The sequence below is a fragment of the Ursus maritimus genome, unplaced genomic scaffold (genome assembly GCF_017311325.1).
Source record: "Ursus maritimus isolate PB19 unplaced genomic scaffold, ASM1731132v1 scaffold_35, whole genome shotgun sequence".
Lineage (NCBI taxonomy): Eukaryota > Metazoa > Chordata > Mammalia > Carnivora > Ursidae > Ursus > Ursus maritimus.
In genome coordinates this window covers 17,838,630-17,857,286 of record NW_024426119.1, presented here as the reverse complement: position 1 = coordinate 17,857,286, position 18,657 = coordinate 17,838,630, and the positions used below count along the sequence as shown (strand labels likewise).

The window sequence follows — 18,657 nt, the reverse complement described above, 5'->3', positions numbered from 1 at the left end:
CAATCCGCAGAAGCCCAGAACAGATTTCTAAAGGCCAAACTCCGTGTTATGCAGGAGGAATTGGATAATGTTGTATACGAATGTAATAAAAAGGTAAAAACCTCTCAAAATAAATGCTCTGATATTCAAAGATATTTTAGGAGCAGTTTCAGTTATTTTTAAAATATATTCATGGACATGTAATTTACAGTTAAATTTTGAATTAAAAAATTATATGCAAATACTGAATTCTATTCTGTTTTGAGATGTCGAGTTTTCACTGAGCTAAAGAATATTAAATACTTGTTAGCAGTTAGAATCTTCTGTATAAAATTTACAAATGTAAGCTATTAAACAGAAATAAAACATCTGACTTCCATTTTTGAAGATGAAAATGGAATGCAGTTTTTCTTTGTAAAGTGAATATAAATATCTCAAATCACATGAAGCTCCTTTTTGTTTTCTGCTTTTTGTTGTGATACCAAACCTTGTGCATTTTTTCACATAATCTCTAATTTCCTAACGATAGGAAAATGAAATTCAGGATTTAAAGTCTCAAATAAAAAACTTTGAAGAAGATTGTGCGAGACAACAGCGAACAATTAATTTGCAACAGTCTCAAACAGAAAAATATAAAACTCTTTTTGAAGAGCTAAATAAAAAATGTGATGGATTACAGCAACAGCTGTCTTCAGTAGAAAAGGTAATAATTTTGCTATTTTTCTGGACCTAAAGTTAAAGACACTATAAAACATTGCGTGGGCACCACTTTTGTTTGCTTAGTTATTTTGTTAGTATTTACTAAAAAGCCTTCTACCATATAAGAATATTTTTAATAGCTTTATTGAAATATAATTCACATAGAATACAAATCACTTTTTTTTTTTTAAAGATTTTATTTATTTATTCGACAGAGATAGAGACAGCCAGCGAGAGAGGGAACACAAGCAGGGGAAGTGGGAGAGGAAGAAGCAGGCTCATAGCGGAGGAGCCTGATGTGGGGCTCGATCCCATAACGCCGGGATCATGCCCTGAGCCGAAGGCAGACGCTTAACTGCTGTGCCACCCAGGCGCCCCACAAATCACTCTTTTAAAGTACACAGTTCAGTGGCTTATAATATATTCAGGGGTTTTATAGCTGTCGCCATGATCAATTTTAGAACATTTTCGTCACCCCAAAAAAGACCCTCCATACCCTTTAGTCACTGTACCCCATCTCTCCTTCCCATTCCCCTCCAGCTCTAGGCAACTTCTAATCTATTTTCTGTTGATAGATTTGGATATTTTGGACATTTCATATGTATAGAATCATACAATGTGAGGTATTTTGTGACTGACATCTTTTGTTTAAGAGTGTTTTTGAGGTTCATCCATGTTGTAGTACATATCGGTCAGTACTTCGTTCCTTTTTTTAAAGTAATATTCATTGTATGGCTATAACACATCTGTTTATCAGTTGATGGACGTTTGTGTTATTTCCACGTTTTGGCTATTTTGAATAATGCTGCTGTGAACATTAACATACAAGTTTTTGTGTGGACATGTTTTCATTTGTCTTACGTATATACCTCAGAGTAGAATCATTGGATCATATGGTAACCCAGTGTTTAACCTTTTGAAAAACCGTCAGCTGTTTTCCAAACTAGCTGTACCATTTGTACATTTACACCAGTAGTGTGTGAGGGTTCCATGTTCTACACATCCTCACCGACACGATAGACTGTCTTTTTGGTTATAGCCATTCTACTCACATCAAGTGGTTATCTCGTCATTTTGATTTGCATTTCTCTGATAAGGAAAAATGTCGAGCATCTTTTCATATGTTTATCGGCCATTTGTATCTTCTTTGGAGAATTGTCTGTTCAGATCCTTTGCCCATTGTTTAAATTAGGATTTTTAAATTATTGAGTAGTAAATGTTTTTATATATTTTAGATACAAGTCCCTTATCAGATATATGATTTCTAAATACCTCTCCTATCCTTTGGGTTGTTTCTCCACTTTCTTTACAGTTCTTTGAAGCACACAATTTTTTAATGTTGAAGTCCAGTGTATCTAATTTTTCTTTGGTTGTTTGTGCTTTTGCTGGCAAATCTAAGGGGAAAATATATTTTAAATAAGCTATCCCATTAAAAAATGTATATGAATGTACAAATGAGATAATAAAAATAAAACATACTGTATGGTATTACTTTGTAAGACTTAATGGTAGAAATTATGTAATATAAGGTAGGGAGTAAGAAATTATGCCTTTATTACTATGTTTTTCTTTAGTGTGTTCATTTAAGAGCATATTTTTGACCATTTTGGTCTTATATAATTAGCATTATCTTCTGATAATAAATGTCCTAACATTGGCTTTATTGAGATAAAATTTGTGTATAGTAAATCACCCTTTTTAAGTGTACAGTTCTGTGAGTTTTGACAAATACATAGTCATATAACTATCACCGTAATTGAGATACAGACCAGTTCCACCATCCCTAAAAATTCCCTTGTGAATTTAGTCAAGTCCTCCTACTACTTCCAGTCTAAGGCAACCACTGATCTGGTCTTGGTTCTTATGTTTTGGCCTTTTCCAGAATGTCACCTAAGTAGAATCACATAGAATCACTTAGTAGGCTTTGGAGTCGGTTTTTTTCACTTGCATAAGGCAATTGAGGTTAATCCATGTTGTAGTCTGTTCCTTTTCATTACTGAGTAGTGTAACATTGAATGGATATACCACATTTTGATTACCTATATATCTGGAAATCAAAGTTAATTATAGTATCTAATAGTGTAAGCCAGTGCTATCCAATATGGTAGCTCACTATATGTGGTTAGTCCCAATTGTGACATGCTGTCAGTTTAAAATAAATACCAGATTTTGAAGACTTAATAAAGAATAAAAAAATATTTTTATATTGATTACATATTAAAATATTTTAGATATATTGGGATAAGGGACATATAGTATTAAAATTAATTTTACTTGTTTCTTTTTAAGGCGGCTACTAGAAAATTTAAAATTATATATGTGGTTCATATGTTGGTCTAAAAAATATAGACAAATGTTGTAAGAAAAAAATGTTGTATCTGGGAAACCAGTGTTTTTATTTGTCATTTTACTTTATCATTTGTCATCATGCAACCAAGTTTCTGGTATTATCATCATTGTCATTTCACATAACCTTGAAACGTTGCCTACATCTTTGATTCTCTTATTCTTGGCCTTTATACCCATTCTGTGCATTCTTCAAATGTTTTGCATTCATTTTTTCTTTTTAATTTCCATTGCCCCTTCTTGGTTCAAGCTATTATTATCTTATTTCTGAATCCTTCTCACTGGTTATCTTATGTCCTTTCTCTTTTCCTCATCCATTTTATCTCGTACTCTATCAATAGATTAATGTTCTCAAATGACTACATTGATTATAACTCTACTTCTGTATGGGCAGAAGTGGAACTAACATTTTTTTGAGTTCTGTGTGTCAGGCAAAACATTTTACAGAAAGAGAAACTGAATCTGAGAGGTTAAACGAAGTGCCCAGGGTCATACAGGTAGTGGCAGAGCACATGTTTGTCTGATCCCCAAAGTGTGTGTTCTTCCTACAAATCACGTAGACTCTTTCTCCAGCCCCTCAAAATTAAGTGGTCTTTAACACACAGCTATTCCAAAATCTCGTTGTTTAGAGTTAAATATTTGAAACCTTTGATTCACATTGAGTGTTCTACGCTGTTAGGATACATTGACTATCTGAAGATTTTTATAGTGACTTTCATTAGCTCTGAACTTCCCATCTTGAATTCTTACCTACCTACCAGGAAGAGAGGTGTAACAGCTCTCATGGGTTATGTGGAGCTCAAGATTGATTTTTTTTTTTTTTTTTTTTTGCTAATTCTGCTCACCATATATCTCTAAAAACACACCTATAAAAGCGAACTATTTAAAAAACTATGCATATTAACTTACACTAACAGGTAGAGCCATTTCTAAAATATAAAGACAGAAAACATTTTATTTCAGCATTGAATTTTGTTTTTCAGTTAATGATCTGTTTTAGGGATGTGTCATGAAAAATAATGATCTTTTTAAAATCAGTTTTATTGAGAAATAAATACAATTAAATATACTTGTTTTAATTGTGCAGTTCATTGAGCTTTGACAAAATAGTATATTCCTATAACCACCACTGCAATCCAGATAAAATTTCTATCACCTCCCCCAAATTTCCTTTGTCTTCCTTCCCCTAAATCTGCATCCTCCAACCATGGCCCAAACACTGATCTGCATTCCTTCGTTACAGACTAGTTTTCCCTGTTGTAGAATTTCATATAAATGGAATCATAAGTATGTGCTTTTTTATGGCTAGCTTTTTTTGTTCAGCATAATGATTTTGAAATTCATTAACGTTGTTGCATATTTTTTGGTTCATTCCCTTATTTTGCTGAGTAGTCTTTGTTTATGTAGTACTGCATTTTGTTTATTTGTTCATCAGTGGGAAGACATTTGAGTTGTTTCCAACTTTGGACTGTTAGAAACAAAGCCACTATGAATTTTCATATACAAATTTTTATATAGACACGTTTTTGTACATGCACATCCAATATGACTCATGATGTTGGATAAATGCCTAAGAGTAGAATTTCTGGGTATTATGAAAAGTGTATGTTTAACTTAATAAGAAACTGTCAAACTGTTCCAAAGTGATTGTACCATCTTCATTCCCACCAGCAATATATGAGAGTTTCAGTTGGTCCAGTTCATCAGCACTTGGTATTGTCAATCTTTTGAATTTTAACTATTTTAGGGGGGCAGAAGATTAGTATCTCATTATGGTTTAATTTGTATTTCCTTTATGACTATTGATCTGTTCAAACCTTTTGCCCATTTAAAAAAGTATTGAGTTGAGGTAGGAGTTCCTTATGTTTCCTTATATAATTCTTTTGCTAGAATATTTAGTGAATAGTTTCTTCCAATCTTACTTGGCTTTTTTATTTTCTTAACACTGTTTTTCGAAAGAGTTTTACATTTTGATGAATTCCAATATTTTATTTTATTTTCTAGTTTGTGCTTTTTTCAAGAAATCTTTGCCCACCCCATGGGAGAAAATCTTCATGTATTCTTATAGGAGTTTTATGGTTTTAGCCTTTGTGTGTGTGTGTGTGTGTGTATGTGTGTGTGTGTGTACACACACATATATAGTATATGAATAGATCTGTGATCTATTTTAAGTTAATTTTGTTTATATGTCATGAGAATAAGGGTCAGCGTTTATTTTTCATACAATTAGCATTTGTTGAAAATATTCTTTCTCAATTTAATTACCGTGGCACCTGTGTAGAAAATTAATTGACCATATATGTGGGTCTATTTCTAGACTGTCTATTCTGCTACATTGATCTATATGTTTGATATAAGTCATCAACAAAACCATGTGGAGGGGAATTTTCTTTTTGGAAGGCTTCTAATGATCAATTCAGTTTATTTAGTGGATGAGTCTATTTTTATTTTTTATTTTTGAGTTAGTTTTGGTAGTTTGTGTTTTTTAAGAAATTTTTCCATCCCATCTAAGTTATCAAATTTGTTGGCATAAATTTATCCTTAATATTCCTTTATTATATTTATAATGCCTTCTTGATCTGTAATAATGACACCTATCTCACTCTTGATATTAATAATTTGTCTCTTCTCTCTTTTATTCTTTATCAGTCCAGCTAGATACTTACCAATTTCATTTAACTGCCCATGATCCATTATTTAGCTTCATTGACTTTCCTCTGTTCTTTTGTCAGTTTTCTATTTCATCGATTTCTACCCTTTAGCACTTCCTTCATCCTTATTTGGGTTTAATTTCTTTTCAGGATTCTTAAGGTATAAGTTTAGACAATTGATTTTCTACTTTTCTTCTTACATAAGCATTTTAAAGCTATAAATTTTCCTCTAAGTGCTGCTTTATCTGCATTCCACAAATTTTGATGTTGTCTTTTTATATTTATTAAGTTCAAAGTGTTTTCTAATTTTCTTCATGATTTATCTTGACCATTAGGATTATTGAGAAGTATATTGTTTAATTTCTAAATAACTGGGGATTTTTTATGTCTTTCTGTTAATTTCTAATTTAATTTTGTGGTGTGAGAACCTATACTTTATGATTTCATTCTTTTAAAATTTGTCTTGAGTAGTTTTACAGACCAGCATTTGGCCTCTTTTGGTGAATACTTCATGTAATTTGAAAAGAATATATAGTATGCTGTGTTGAATGGAGTGTTCTGTAAATATTAGGGCAAATTTGTTGATAGTGTTGTTCAAGTGTTCTGTCAGTTATTGAGAGAGAGGTGGTGGTGCTGTAATTTCTGACTAGAATTGTGGATTTGTCTATTTCTCCTTTCAGTTATATCAGTTTTGGCTTTATGTATTTTTAGTCTCTATTTTGGATGGCTGCATATATAGGATTATAGTGTTTTTGATTAATGCTTCTTTGTAATTATGAAATACTTTTTAAAAATCTCTAATAACATTCCTTTTTCCAAAGTCTACTTACTTTGTCTGATATTAGTGTAGTAATTCCAGCCTTATTATACTTCATGTTTGCTTGGTATATCTTTTTTCAACTTTTTACTTTTTATCTGCCTTTATATTGCAAATGGGTTTGTTGTAGCCAGTATATAATTGGGTTTTGCTTTTTCATCCACTTCAATGGTCTCTCTCTCTTACTGGCATGTTCAGACCAATTACATTAATGCAATGATGTTTGGGTTTTAATTTATCATCTTGCTGTTTCTTATTTTTTTCTAACCTTTGTTATTTTTTCTTCTTCTGAATTATTTTTTAGTATTTTGCTTTTTTCTCCACTGTTGGCTATGTCTCTTATATTTTTATGTTACATTTAGCTCAAAAAACATAAAATATATTTACATGCATTAATTATATTACATAAAACACAAAAAACATATTTACCATATCACAGTCTACCTTCAAATCATGTTATATTCTTTCACATATGAGACCCTCACAATAGTATATTCTATTTCTGCCTCCTTTCCTTTATGCTTTTACTTCTAATGTCATAAATCCCACAATAATTCTTTAAATAGTTATATTTTAAAGAGCTTAACATATGAAAATGCCTTTTATATTTGCCATTTCTCATAGTCTTCATTCTTTAGATCTGTTTTTCTATATGCCTGCTTGAAATGACTACCCTTTCAATCTTTGTGGTGCCAGTTTGCTAGTCACTGATTCCTTGTATTTGTTTCTTTGAAAAAAGACTGTATTTTTCCTTACTTAAATTTTTTTTATTTTGAAAATTACAGATTCACAGGAAGCTGTGAAAATAATAGAGGTCCTGTGGACCCTTCACTCAGTTTCCGTATTTGATAGCATCTAACATAATAATAGTACAGTATTAAAACCTGAAAACTGACATTGGTATAATCCACAGGCATTATTCAGATTCACCAGTTTTGTGTGCACTTGTGTGTGTTTGAACCCCCTTAAATTTTTGAAGGATATTCACTAGATACAGAATTATTAATCAAAAGTTTCTGTCTTCTTTTAACACTTTAAAGGTATCATCCCATTGTCCTCTGGGTTATGTCGTTTCTGACAAAAAGTTCACAGTAATTCTTTTCTTTCTACCCTTGTATTTTTGTATCTTTTATCTTTGCTCTTAAGACATTCTCTTTGTTATTGGTTTGCAGCAATTTCATAATGATGTGTTTTCTCAGTTTTGTGTGGGGAGTGTTTATTCTGCTTGAAGTTTTTTGAACTTTTTGAATCTGTGGGTTTATAGTGTTCATCAAATTTGGAAAATTTTGGCCGTTATTTCTTCCGGTATTTTTTCTGTACCCCATCTTTCCCTCTCCCAACCTGTAACTTCAATTATACTTTTGTTTGACCACTTGATATTATCCCACTGATAATATATCAGTGATATTAGGTCACTGATGTTTTTAACCTTTTTTTCCTTTATATTTTTTATTTGGATAGATTCTATTGCTGTCTTCAATAGTTCACTGATCTTTGCAGTGTCTAATATGCTCTTAACCAGTGAAATGTTCATTTTGATATATTATTCATCTGTAGAAGTTCCATTTGATTCTCTTTTATATTCTCAATTGATGTCCTCATTACATTAACATGCATAATTAAAATAGCTGTTTTGACAGTCTTGTCTGCTGGATCCATCATATTTCTCTTTTATGGATTTGTTTCTATTGACTTTGTCTTCTGGATATCAATCACATTTTCCTGCTTCTTGGCTTAGTTAGTGATTTTATACCGGATGCTAGACATTGTGAACAACATTATATTGTTGAGTATCTGTGTTTAATGTGCTCTTTGAACACAGGTAGTTATTTGCCAGTTTAGTCCTTTTGAGGCCTGTTTTTAAGTTTGGCTGGGGTGTGTCTAGAGTGGCCACTAGGTGTGGCCGAGTCCTCAGTATACTCAAAAGCTATCCTGTGTAGATTCCTGAAGCTCCCTCCTAATGGAGTTCCTCCTTATTTGAAACCTTCTCAGAAATTCCAGCTGCCTCAGTCTCCTCCAGCTTCCATCTCTGTCTCAGCTCAGCAGACCATGGCTCTGTTTGTATTTTCTCCTCCTTATACCCGCAGTGTGGATATTGCCTCCAGGCAGAATGCTAGGGTGGTTGTAGGACTACTCCATTTATTTCTCTTTTCTCAGGCATCATAATCCTACTGTTTTCCTTTATCTCTAAATAGTTATTTAACATGTTTTGACTATTTTTTTAGTTGTTTACAATATGTTTTTATGTTAGGTTTTTATTTCATCATGGGTGGAAGCCTTAATCTCTGTTTTGTTTTTTGGTCAAATTGAAGTCAGTAGGTGCACTCCATAAGTTTCTCTGATCATGGATTATGTCACACAGATATGCTTATCCTTAGTAACTCACTTAAAAAAAAAAAGTCTGCTCTCTCTTTATCTTTCACTCCAGCTAAAATTGAGATGTGTATCATTTCCTAAAGATGCTTTTGTTCTTTCTTGTTTCCATAGCAGAACTCCTCAAAAGCATTTTCTTAATTTCTTCAGGTTCTTATCTTGCAAAGAAAGCTTTTAAATTTTTGCCTATATGTGTCCTGCAAAGCCATGGTATTAATGGCCCTTACTTTTGTTTAATATTATATGGTTTACAAATTGCTATCACATACATATGATAGTTGTGTGTAGTCATATGTTTTTATTATAAAGATCTGCACCTCCTGCCCAGTTCTTTATTCCCTTCTCCCCCAGCGTATGTTTCATGATGCACTACTTAATTATCCATTGTATATATTCTTAATTTTGTGTGCCCATCATTGATGTAGAATAGTACCTGGCACATAATAAGTGCTCAATAAATATGAATAAGTAATTAGGTATATATCATTACTACCAATTTCAGATATGGAAACTGAGTCTACCACAGCTCATAGGTTCTCTGACTCCCAAGTCTATTGCTTTTTGTACCTTAGCCATTTGTTTCTAGAACGTTACCTGATCATTTATTTGTCATCTTATTATTCCTCTTCTGAATTACTGTGGCAATTTGTGTTACTCTTAAAGCATTTGCTACCATTTTGTCAGTGCTGTGGCTACCGATACATAGCTGTCTCTATTCTTGCGTTCTCCTGGTTCCTTATGAATGCTTTAGAAGTTAGGATGGCAAATTATTTTTCATTGGCTCTCATAGTATTTGAGTGTTAAAGTGAGATTTTAATTTCTTTAGGCTATCTAGATTTTTCTTTTAAAGCTAATGTAAAATCCAGGGCTTGAAATCTTTCCTAAAATTCTTTTCTAACAACACGTAAACTGCTTAATTTTTTTGGTAACAATAGATTTACTTTATTATTTTCAGCTTATAAGCTCTCTCATAAAAAATATGGGTATCTTGTCTGCACTTTGTAAAAAGTACTTGAGTGTGATTAAAAACAGAAATGTTTTCAAGTTTTTGGTAATGTTTTCCTTTTCCTTAGTGGAGCTAAGGAAATTTTGCTCATATAGGAATACTTTATTTTGTATTTTGCTTTTCTAATGCCTTTTTTCTTTATCACTTCTCCCAGGAAGGGGGCTGTATTGATTCACGGGTAGAGGACCATAATGTGGTGTTGGATGGTTTTCATTTTTCTGTGAAGTAGGTTACAAAGTCACCAGCAAGAAAGAGAAAGGCAAAGATTTATTTTCATATTCTTATGAGTAGAGGCTGAAATGAGGCAGCTAGAATTGTGGACTTTGTAGCTAATGAGAATTTCTGCCTTTTCCATGTGAACAGTGAAATAAATCAAGCTTGCTCTTACTGTAGCTACCACCCACAAAGCTGTGAAGAAGGCTGGTGATGGCAGATGGTATCCATACACAGTTTGATTTGTTTAAAAACCCACATAAAGAGCAGCATGTGTTTTGTTGTGTTTTGTTTTGTTTCGCCCTTAATTACTTAGGGCCAGGGAGATCAGTTTTCAAATAAAACACAGTGATACAGCCAGGAGGAAAAAAAGTTATGAAAGAAGAAAACAGACAACTGCATTTTTACTGCATCATTTCAATTCCATGATATTTATTGAATATCTGTTGTATATAAGGCTCTGTACTAGGCATTGTAGGGGATGCAAAGAAGAGTGAGTTAAATATTACAAAATAAATTCAGTTGAGTAAACATGTCATTAGTGCTTCTTCTATGCCACTAAAGTTCCAGGAATACAGAAATTAAGAACGTTTCTATCCTCAATGAGCTTACATTAATTGTGGGGAAAATGAAGTAAATGGATAGTTTCAGTTCTGCACAGCAGGTACTATGATATATGTGTGTCAAGGTGTCATAGAAGCTCTGAAGAAGGCACCTAATCCAGCCTGGGATGAGAACGAGGAAGATAATGAGGGAAGACTTCTTGGAGGAGGTAAAACCCTCATGTACACCCCTCGTTGAGTCTCAAAGGATGGATAGGTGCTGACTACGTGAAAATGAGGAGCAGGGAGGAGGGATCAGGGCAGAAGGAAGAGCTGAGATGAGCAGAGGCTTAAAGGCAAGAAACATAATAGCTGTTTGAGAGACCTATCTGAAGGTAACATCTTGCAGGAGACGAGATTATAGTGCCAGATTATGGTAGTTTGGAGTTTATCCTACATGTTTGTTTCTTCTGTACACTCTCTGCAACAGCATCTCTTAGAATATTTGCAGAAATGCAAGTCTAAACCTACCCCAAGATGTGGAACATGAATCCATAAGATCTGTTGTTTTTGCTCAGAGTTGGGATTTTCCCTGTAAGGCTAATGTAGAATGCTGTTTTTAACAAATATTTCTTATATGATATACTTTGTTAGGTTTATACAAACACAGTATTTATGAGAGTTTGTGCCTTACATAGCTGTTTTGGGGAGGTTCCCAGAGGAAGAACTATAGTACAAAGGGTTGCTTATAAAATAAATATAGAGGACCTCTATACTATATAAAAAGAGATAGAAAATTCCAAACAAAAAGTAATTTGAAAGCCTAATTCATGACTACTTCTTTAAGGATATATCTTTCTAATACCAATTCAGGGTAAGAATTCCCTGAGACCTCTGTCATTCAGTGCTCAGCCCCCAGCCTATGGTGTGTGTGTGTGTAAATGTGTGTAAAATTTGGGAGAAAGCGAGGAATATGGAAATGGACAATGTTGCAGAATAATGGAGGGAACTTCTTACATATTTATAATTGTTCCATATATCTTTTGCCATGCAGGAATTAGAAAATAAAAGAAGACTACAAAAACAGGCTGCCAGTAACCAAAGTGCTACAGAAGTTCGGTTGAATAGAGCTCTAGAAGAAGCAGAAAAGTATAAATTGGAGTTAAGTAAATCAAGACAAAATAACAAGGTAAAGAAAAATTGAGTAGTTTTGGTAGTGGTCCCCTTTGGTAACTTCTTTTATGCAAGAGTCAAAAATAATTAGTTTTTAAGTTATAATTCTTGATGTCATGGTGAACATTTCTCTTTTCAGAAGGGCGTTCATTATCGGTATGTATATCTTCAAGAAGTTAGGATTATATTGCTTGGGTTATAGTCATAATTGGGTGATAGCACAACATTTTTTCATCCAACAAATCTTTGTTTTGTGCCCATGTTATGTGCCAGACATTTTTCTAATCCCTGGGAATAAATGGTAGGAAAAAGTCTCTTTGGTATCTCAAGTCTGTTCCCTTCTCTGAGCCTCGCTTTTCTAATATAGAATGCAAAGGGCTACTTTGCAGGCAGTGGTTCTTGAACTTGAGGATGCATCAGAATTACCTGGAAGGCTTGTTAAAACATAGCTTGCTGGGCCCTGCCCCCAGATTTTCAGATTTAGTAGATCTGGGGTGAGGCCTGTTTTAACTAGTTTTAATAGCAGTTCCCCAGGTGATGCTGCAGCCACTGGTTCTGAGATGACATTTTGATAATCACTGTTACAGAGTTGGAAGGATCACTGTTTTATCGCAGTATCTACCCAATGATTGGCATAGAATTAGCACTCAGTTCCTGAACCATCTGTTGAATAAATGAAGGCTCAACTATCATTGTGTGTGAAAACCATTTTGTATACTCTATAAATTCTGGCTGTTGGTTTTTGGTTCTATGTCAACCTAAAGTGATGCGCCACTGGAATCTCTCCCTTGGGACAATATTGAATAATTCAACAGTGACTTGGATGATAAAGTTAGGAGCCACCTTCATTACATACACAGATGATATATTTTGGATTAAACTAGTAACACTTATTAGGACATAGAACTAAACTGAACTTGATAAATCCTCCAGCACGTTTAAAAGAGGCAAATATGTTACAGTGACTAAGTTTTGAGATCTCTTCTGTGAGATAGTCTGTGCTGGGTGATCAGACTGTGTTCGTGTTCAGGAGCCATCAATGATGGTATGATGATGGGGATTTATTAATAGAAGTTATTAAATGAACAAGTTAGGAAGCCATCTTTATAACTTGCCAGCATGCTATTGGAATATTTCCCATTTGGTTCACTCTGAAGAGATTTTGAAGAAAATAAAATGGAATAACCCTGTATATGTTAGGATTTGCTAATCCTTGGTTGTAGATGTGATCTCTGTTTTAGCATACACACTAGAGAAGTAGAAGGAAAAACTTGTTTCTGTGACAATAATCTTAGTCAGCCATTTTGCAAATTGACATACCAAGTTCTCATTACTTAGTTTAAAACCATCAACACTGTAAAAACAAATGTGTTCTAGCAAATTTCTGATCCCAAGTCTGCTTTATGGATGATCAGTTTAAACACGGTGGGAGAACATTTTGTGTGACTATGTGCTATCAAGTAGACATCTTGAGATCAGAGTTCTTAGATGTAACTTATTTCAGATTTCTGAAAAAGTAAGTTTTTGATTATTCAATTATTTTTCTTCATTTGTAACTTCTGTCTTTGAAGGACGTTTTGAGCATATGCTCTTAAGTTTTTCCTTGTAGTCTAGTCTGTATATAAGTTTTTTTGTGTAGAGGTATACTTTTTTCCATTTTAATTCTTTGTACCTTGCTTCTCATTCTGATTAGACATGTAATTAGGTAGATAATTAAAATTATTCAGGTCTGTATGTTTAAAAAATAGTAAGTCTTCCATGAAATAGAACAAGATTGCCTCAGAGTGATGAGAAAGTTAAGGATTTATTTTTTAAAAAATGATGTATTCTCCATAGAGGTTAGGAAACAAGTCATCTGGCCTTAGAGTAACTTTTGAAATGAAAAGTCAGTCAAGTTAAACCAGATGATGCATAAGTGCAGGGCCCCTGACTGTCTCATTCACTGCTATGTCTCAGTGCCTTGAATGTAGTAATTGCCTCTGGAACACACTGCGGGAAGGAAAGAAGAAAGACAACTATGTGATGGTTTAATTGGAATTCTTTTTAAAAACAGGACATTTGATTAGATGGTTTGCTTGTAGTCCATTTAAAATGTGTCACCAAGTCCATGTTATTTCATTTAGGAACACATAATTTCTAATTCTTCATTAATTCATTTAGAAATATTTATGAGGTCCGTCTAGGTACCTGCCAGATCTTTACTAGAGGCTGGTGGTATAAAAGTGATAAAAAAAAAAAAATGTGGTCTGTGTCATCATGCATTGTGTAGTGGAGAAGCTGTATGTTACTTAGACAATTCATCAAGCAAAACTGAGGTGCAACTGTGCTTTGAGCAGGTAACCAGGTCAAGGAATGCTTTTTTAAAAATGTAATTCTAAGCTAAGATCTGAATAACATTAACAAGTTATTTGCTAGGAAGAGGTCATAGACAGAAGGAATCCTATGTAAAAAAAAAAAAAATGGCTCTGTGGCGGGAAAAAAGACAAGGTCGTGAAAGTCAGGGATGGAAGTAAGGGAGTGTTGCAAAGTGAGGCCTCAAACATAGGTAAAGGCCAAACTGTCTAGATCCTTTAGGCCATGTTAAGTATTTTGGCTTTTATCCAAGGAGTAGTAAAAAGCCACTGCATGGTTATTTTGAGCAAGGTTGGGGAGACCGTGCCATGATCATATGTTCACCTGGAAAGTATTTTTGTTTGTTGTGTGGAGAATTCATTGGAAGGAGGCAAGAATGGAGGCTGGATAAGAGTAGCGGTGTGGGGCGCCTGGGTGGCACAGCGGTTAAGCGTCTGCCTTCGGCTCAGGGCGTGATCCCGGTGTTGTGGGATCGAGCCCCACATCAGGCTCCTCTGCTATGAGCCTGCTTCTTCCTCTCCCACTCCCCCTGCTTGTGTTCCCTCTCTCGCTGGCTGTCTCTATCTCTGTCGAATAAATAAATAAAATCTTTAAAAAAAAAAAAAGAGTAGCGGTGTGAGAGATGATGAGGTAGTTTGGACTAAACTGATAGTGGTAAAAATGGAGAGAAACCAAGTATCAAAATACATTGAAGAGAAAAATCACTAGGACATTGTGATGGACTGGATTGTGGAAAAGGAGAGCTTTGGAGAGGATGATTTGACTTTTAATTTTCAGAACCAGATAGTGCCATACACTGGAATAGGTTTGGAAAGAAGATTGAGTTATTTTGGAACATCTTGAGATTCATCCCATTGTTGCATATGACAGCAGTTCACGTCTAATAATTTTACACGTGGTATAAATATACCAAACAATACCACCTTATTGATGGGCTTGGGGTTGTTTCCAGTTTTTGCTATTACAAATAAAACTGCCTTGAACATTCACATATGTCTTTGTGTAGACATCTGTTTTCATTTCTCTTGGGTAAATACCTAGAATTAAATGTCTGGGTTTTATTATAGATGTACATTCAACTGCCAAACTGTTTTCCAAAATGGTTCTAACAATTTATATTCACCGCAGCAGCATATGAAAGTTTTAGCTGTTCCATATCTTCACCAGCATTTGATTTAGTCAGGCTTTTACATTTTACTGTTCTGGTGAGTGACTAATGGTGTCTTATTGCGGTTACTTTACATATTCCTAACGACCATTGAGTACATCTTCATGTGCTTGTTATCTTGATATTTTTCCCCCAGTTTTATTGAGATACAGTTTAATTGACATACAGCACTGTATTTTAAGGTGTATAGCGTAATGATTTGATTTACATATATTGTGAACTGATTACCATGGTAAGTTTATTTAATATCCATCATCTCATAGTGATACCAAAAAAAATAAGAAAAGCTTTTTTCCTGGTATTGAGGATTCTTAGGATCTACTATCTTAACAACTTTCAAATATACCATACAGCAGTTGAGTATGGTTATCATGTTGTACATTACATTTCTAGTTCTTTTTTATCTTATAACTGGAAGTTTTGGACCACCTTCCTCCAATCCCCCCTCCTGCCCCCTGCCACTCCTGCTTCAGTTTTTCTGTGCATTTTTTAAAAGATTTTTTTAAGTGTAAGATCAGACCGTATTTCTTTCTCTGACTTACTTCACTTAGCATAATGCCCTCAAGATCTATCCATGTTGTGAATGGCAGGATTTCTTTTTGTGGCTGAGTAATATTCCACTGATACCACAATGTCTTTGTCCATTCATCCATTGATGGACATTAGGTTGTTTCCATGTCTTGGCTATTATAGACAATGCTGCCATGAACATGGGGTTGCAGATATCTCTTTGGTGTGGTATTTTCATTTCCTTTGGATATATTCACAGAAGTGGAATTGCTGGATTATATGATAGTTGTATTTTAAGGTTTTTGAGAAACCTCTGAATTGTTTTCCATAGTGGTTTTACCAATGTACGATCCCACTAACAGTGCACAAGTGTTCCCTTTTCTCCACATCCTCTGGATCGTTTGTTGTGTCTTGCTTTTTGATGATAGCCATTCAAACAGGCATGAGGTGATATCTCATTGTGGTTTTAATGTGCATTTCCCTGATGATGAGTGATGTTGAGAACCTTTTCATGTACCTGTTAGCCATTTGTATTCTATCTTCTTTGGAAAATATCTTCAGGTCCTTTGCCCATTTTTTAATTGGATTATTTGTGGAGTTTTTTACTGTGGAGTTATGTGATTTCTGGACATACTTTAAATATTAACCCCTTATCAGCGATATGGTTTGCAAATACTTTTTCCCATTCTGTAGGTTGCAGTTTCTTTTGTTGATCATTTCTTTTGCTGTGCAGAAGCTTTTTAGTTTGATGCAGTCCCCCTTATTTTTCATTTTGTTACTGGTGCTTTGTGTGTCATATCCAAAAACTCATAATCAAGACTCATCTCAAGGAGTTGTTTTCCTGTATTTTCTTCTAGGAGTTTCTGGTCTTACATTTAAGTCTTTAATCCATTTTAAGTTAATTTTTGTGAGTGGTGTAAGATAGGAACCAATTTTCATTCTTTTACATGTGAATATCCAATTTCCCCAGTACCATTTGTTGAGAAGACTATCCTTTTCCATTGAGTATTCTTGGCTCCCTTGTGAAATATTAGTTGACTGTATGTGCATGGGTTAATTTCTGGGCTCTCGATTCTGTTCCACTGGTCTATACTACAGCTTTATGATATAGCTTGAAATCAGGAAGTGTGATGCCTCCCACTATGTTCTTTTTTCTCAGGATTGCTTTGGCTATTTGGAGTCTTCTGTGGTTCTATGTAAATTTTAGGGTTGTTTTGCCTACTTCTGTAATAAGTGCTATTGAAATCTTGATAGGGATTGCATTCAATCTATAGATCATTTTAGTTGTATGGAAATTTTAACAATATTCTTCTAATCCATGAATACAGGATTCTTCCCATTCATTTGTATCTTCGATTTCCTTCATCAGTATCTTACAGTTTTCATTGTACATGTGTTTCATCTCCTTAGTTATGTTTTTCCTAAGTATTTTATTGTTTTTGATGCTATAAATGAGATCATTTCTTTTTCAGATAATTTGTTGTTAGTGTATAGGAACACTACTGATTTTTGAATGTTAATTTTGTATTCTGCAACTTTACTGAATTTATCGATTATATCTAACAGTTTCTTGGTGTCTTTAGAATTTTCTTTTTTCCCCTCTTTCTTTTTTATTTTAAATTCCTGTATAGTTAACATATAGTGTTATACTAGTTATAGGTGATAGTTACAATATAGTGATTCAGTAATTCCATACATCATCCAGTGCTCATCACACGTGTACTCCTTAATCCCCATTGCCTATTTTACCCAGCCCCCCACCTACCTCCCTTCTGGTAACCATCAGTTTGTTCTCTGTAGTTAAAAGTCTGTTTCTTGGTTTGTCTTTTTTCCTTTGCTCATTTTTTTGGTTTTGTTTTGTTTCTTAAATTCCACATATGAGTGAGAACATATGGTATTTGTCTTTGTCTGACCGACTTGTTTCACTTAGTGTTATACTCTCTAGCTCCATCCTTGTCATTGCAAATGGCAAGATTTTGTTCTTTTTTTGGCTGAATAATATTTTATCATGTATATGATCTCCTCTATCCATTCATTTATCCTGGTTTCAGGAGCACAACATCTCCTCTATCCATTCATTTATCAATGGACACTTAGGCTGCTTCCATAATTTGGCTATTATAAATAATGCTGCTATATATAAAATCATGTCATATGCAAATAAAAACACTTCTTCCTTTCCAATTCTGATGGCTTTTATTTCTTTTTCCTGCCTGATTGCTCTGGCTAGGGTGTCTAGTACTTTGTTGAATAGGAATAGTAAGAATGGGCACCCTTGTCTTGTTCTTAGTCTTAAAGGAAACCCTTTTAGCCTTTCACCATCAAGTATGATGTTAGCCGTGGCAGCTTATCATATATGGCCTCTAAAATGTTAAGATACATTCCTTCTAAACCTAATTTATTAAGAGTTTTTATCATGAATGGATGTTGACTTTTGTCAAATGCTTTTTCTGTGTTGAGATGATCATGAGCTTTTTTTCTTTTATTCCGTTGTGATATATAACATGGATGAATTTGTTTACGTTGAACCATCCTTACATCCCAGGGTTAAATCCCACTTGATCATGGTGAATAATCCTTTTATGTGCTGCTGAATTTTGTCTGCTAGTATTATATTGAGAATTTTTGCATCCATATTCATCAGGGACATTGGTGTGTAGTTTTCTTATAGTGTCCTTTTCTGGCTTTCCTATCAGAATAGTACTGGCCTTGTAAAATAAAGCCTTTTTGATTTTTTGGAAGAGCTTGAGAGGGTTGGCATAATTATTTAAACGTTTGGTAAAATTCACCAGTGAAGCCATCTGGACCTGGGCTTTGCTTTTGTTGGG

At 34.1% G+C, this 18,657-nt stretch overlaps 1 protein-coding gene across 2 annotated transcripts in view; it reads left to right on the top strand.

Annotated features, from left to right (window-relative positions):
• The window catches only part of TEX9 (testis expressed 9), a 62,531-nt gene that overhangs the window by 21,642 nt on the left and 22,232 nt on the right, over window positions 1-18,657 (top strand). For both annotated transcript variants that reach the window (XM_008706010.2, XM_040620609.1), the window contains 3 exons: window positions 11-93; window positions 509-682; window positions 11,681-11,815. In XM_008706010.2, coding sequence (XP_008704232.1) covers window positions 11-93; window positions 509-682; window positions 11,681-11,815 — 392 coding nt within the window. The remainder of the gene's footprint in view (window positions 1-10; window positions 94-508; window positions 683-11,680; window positions 11,816-18,657) is intronic.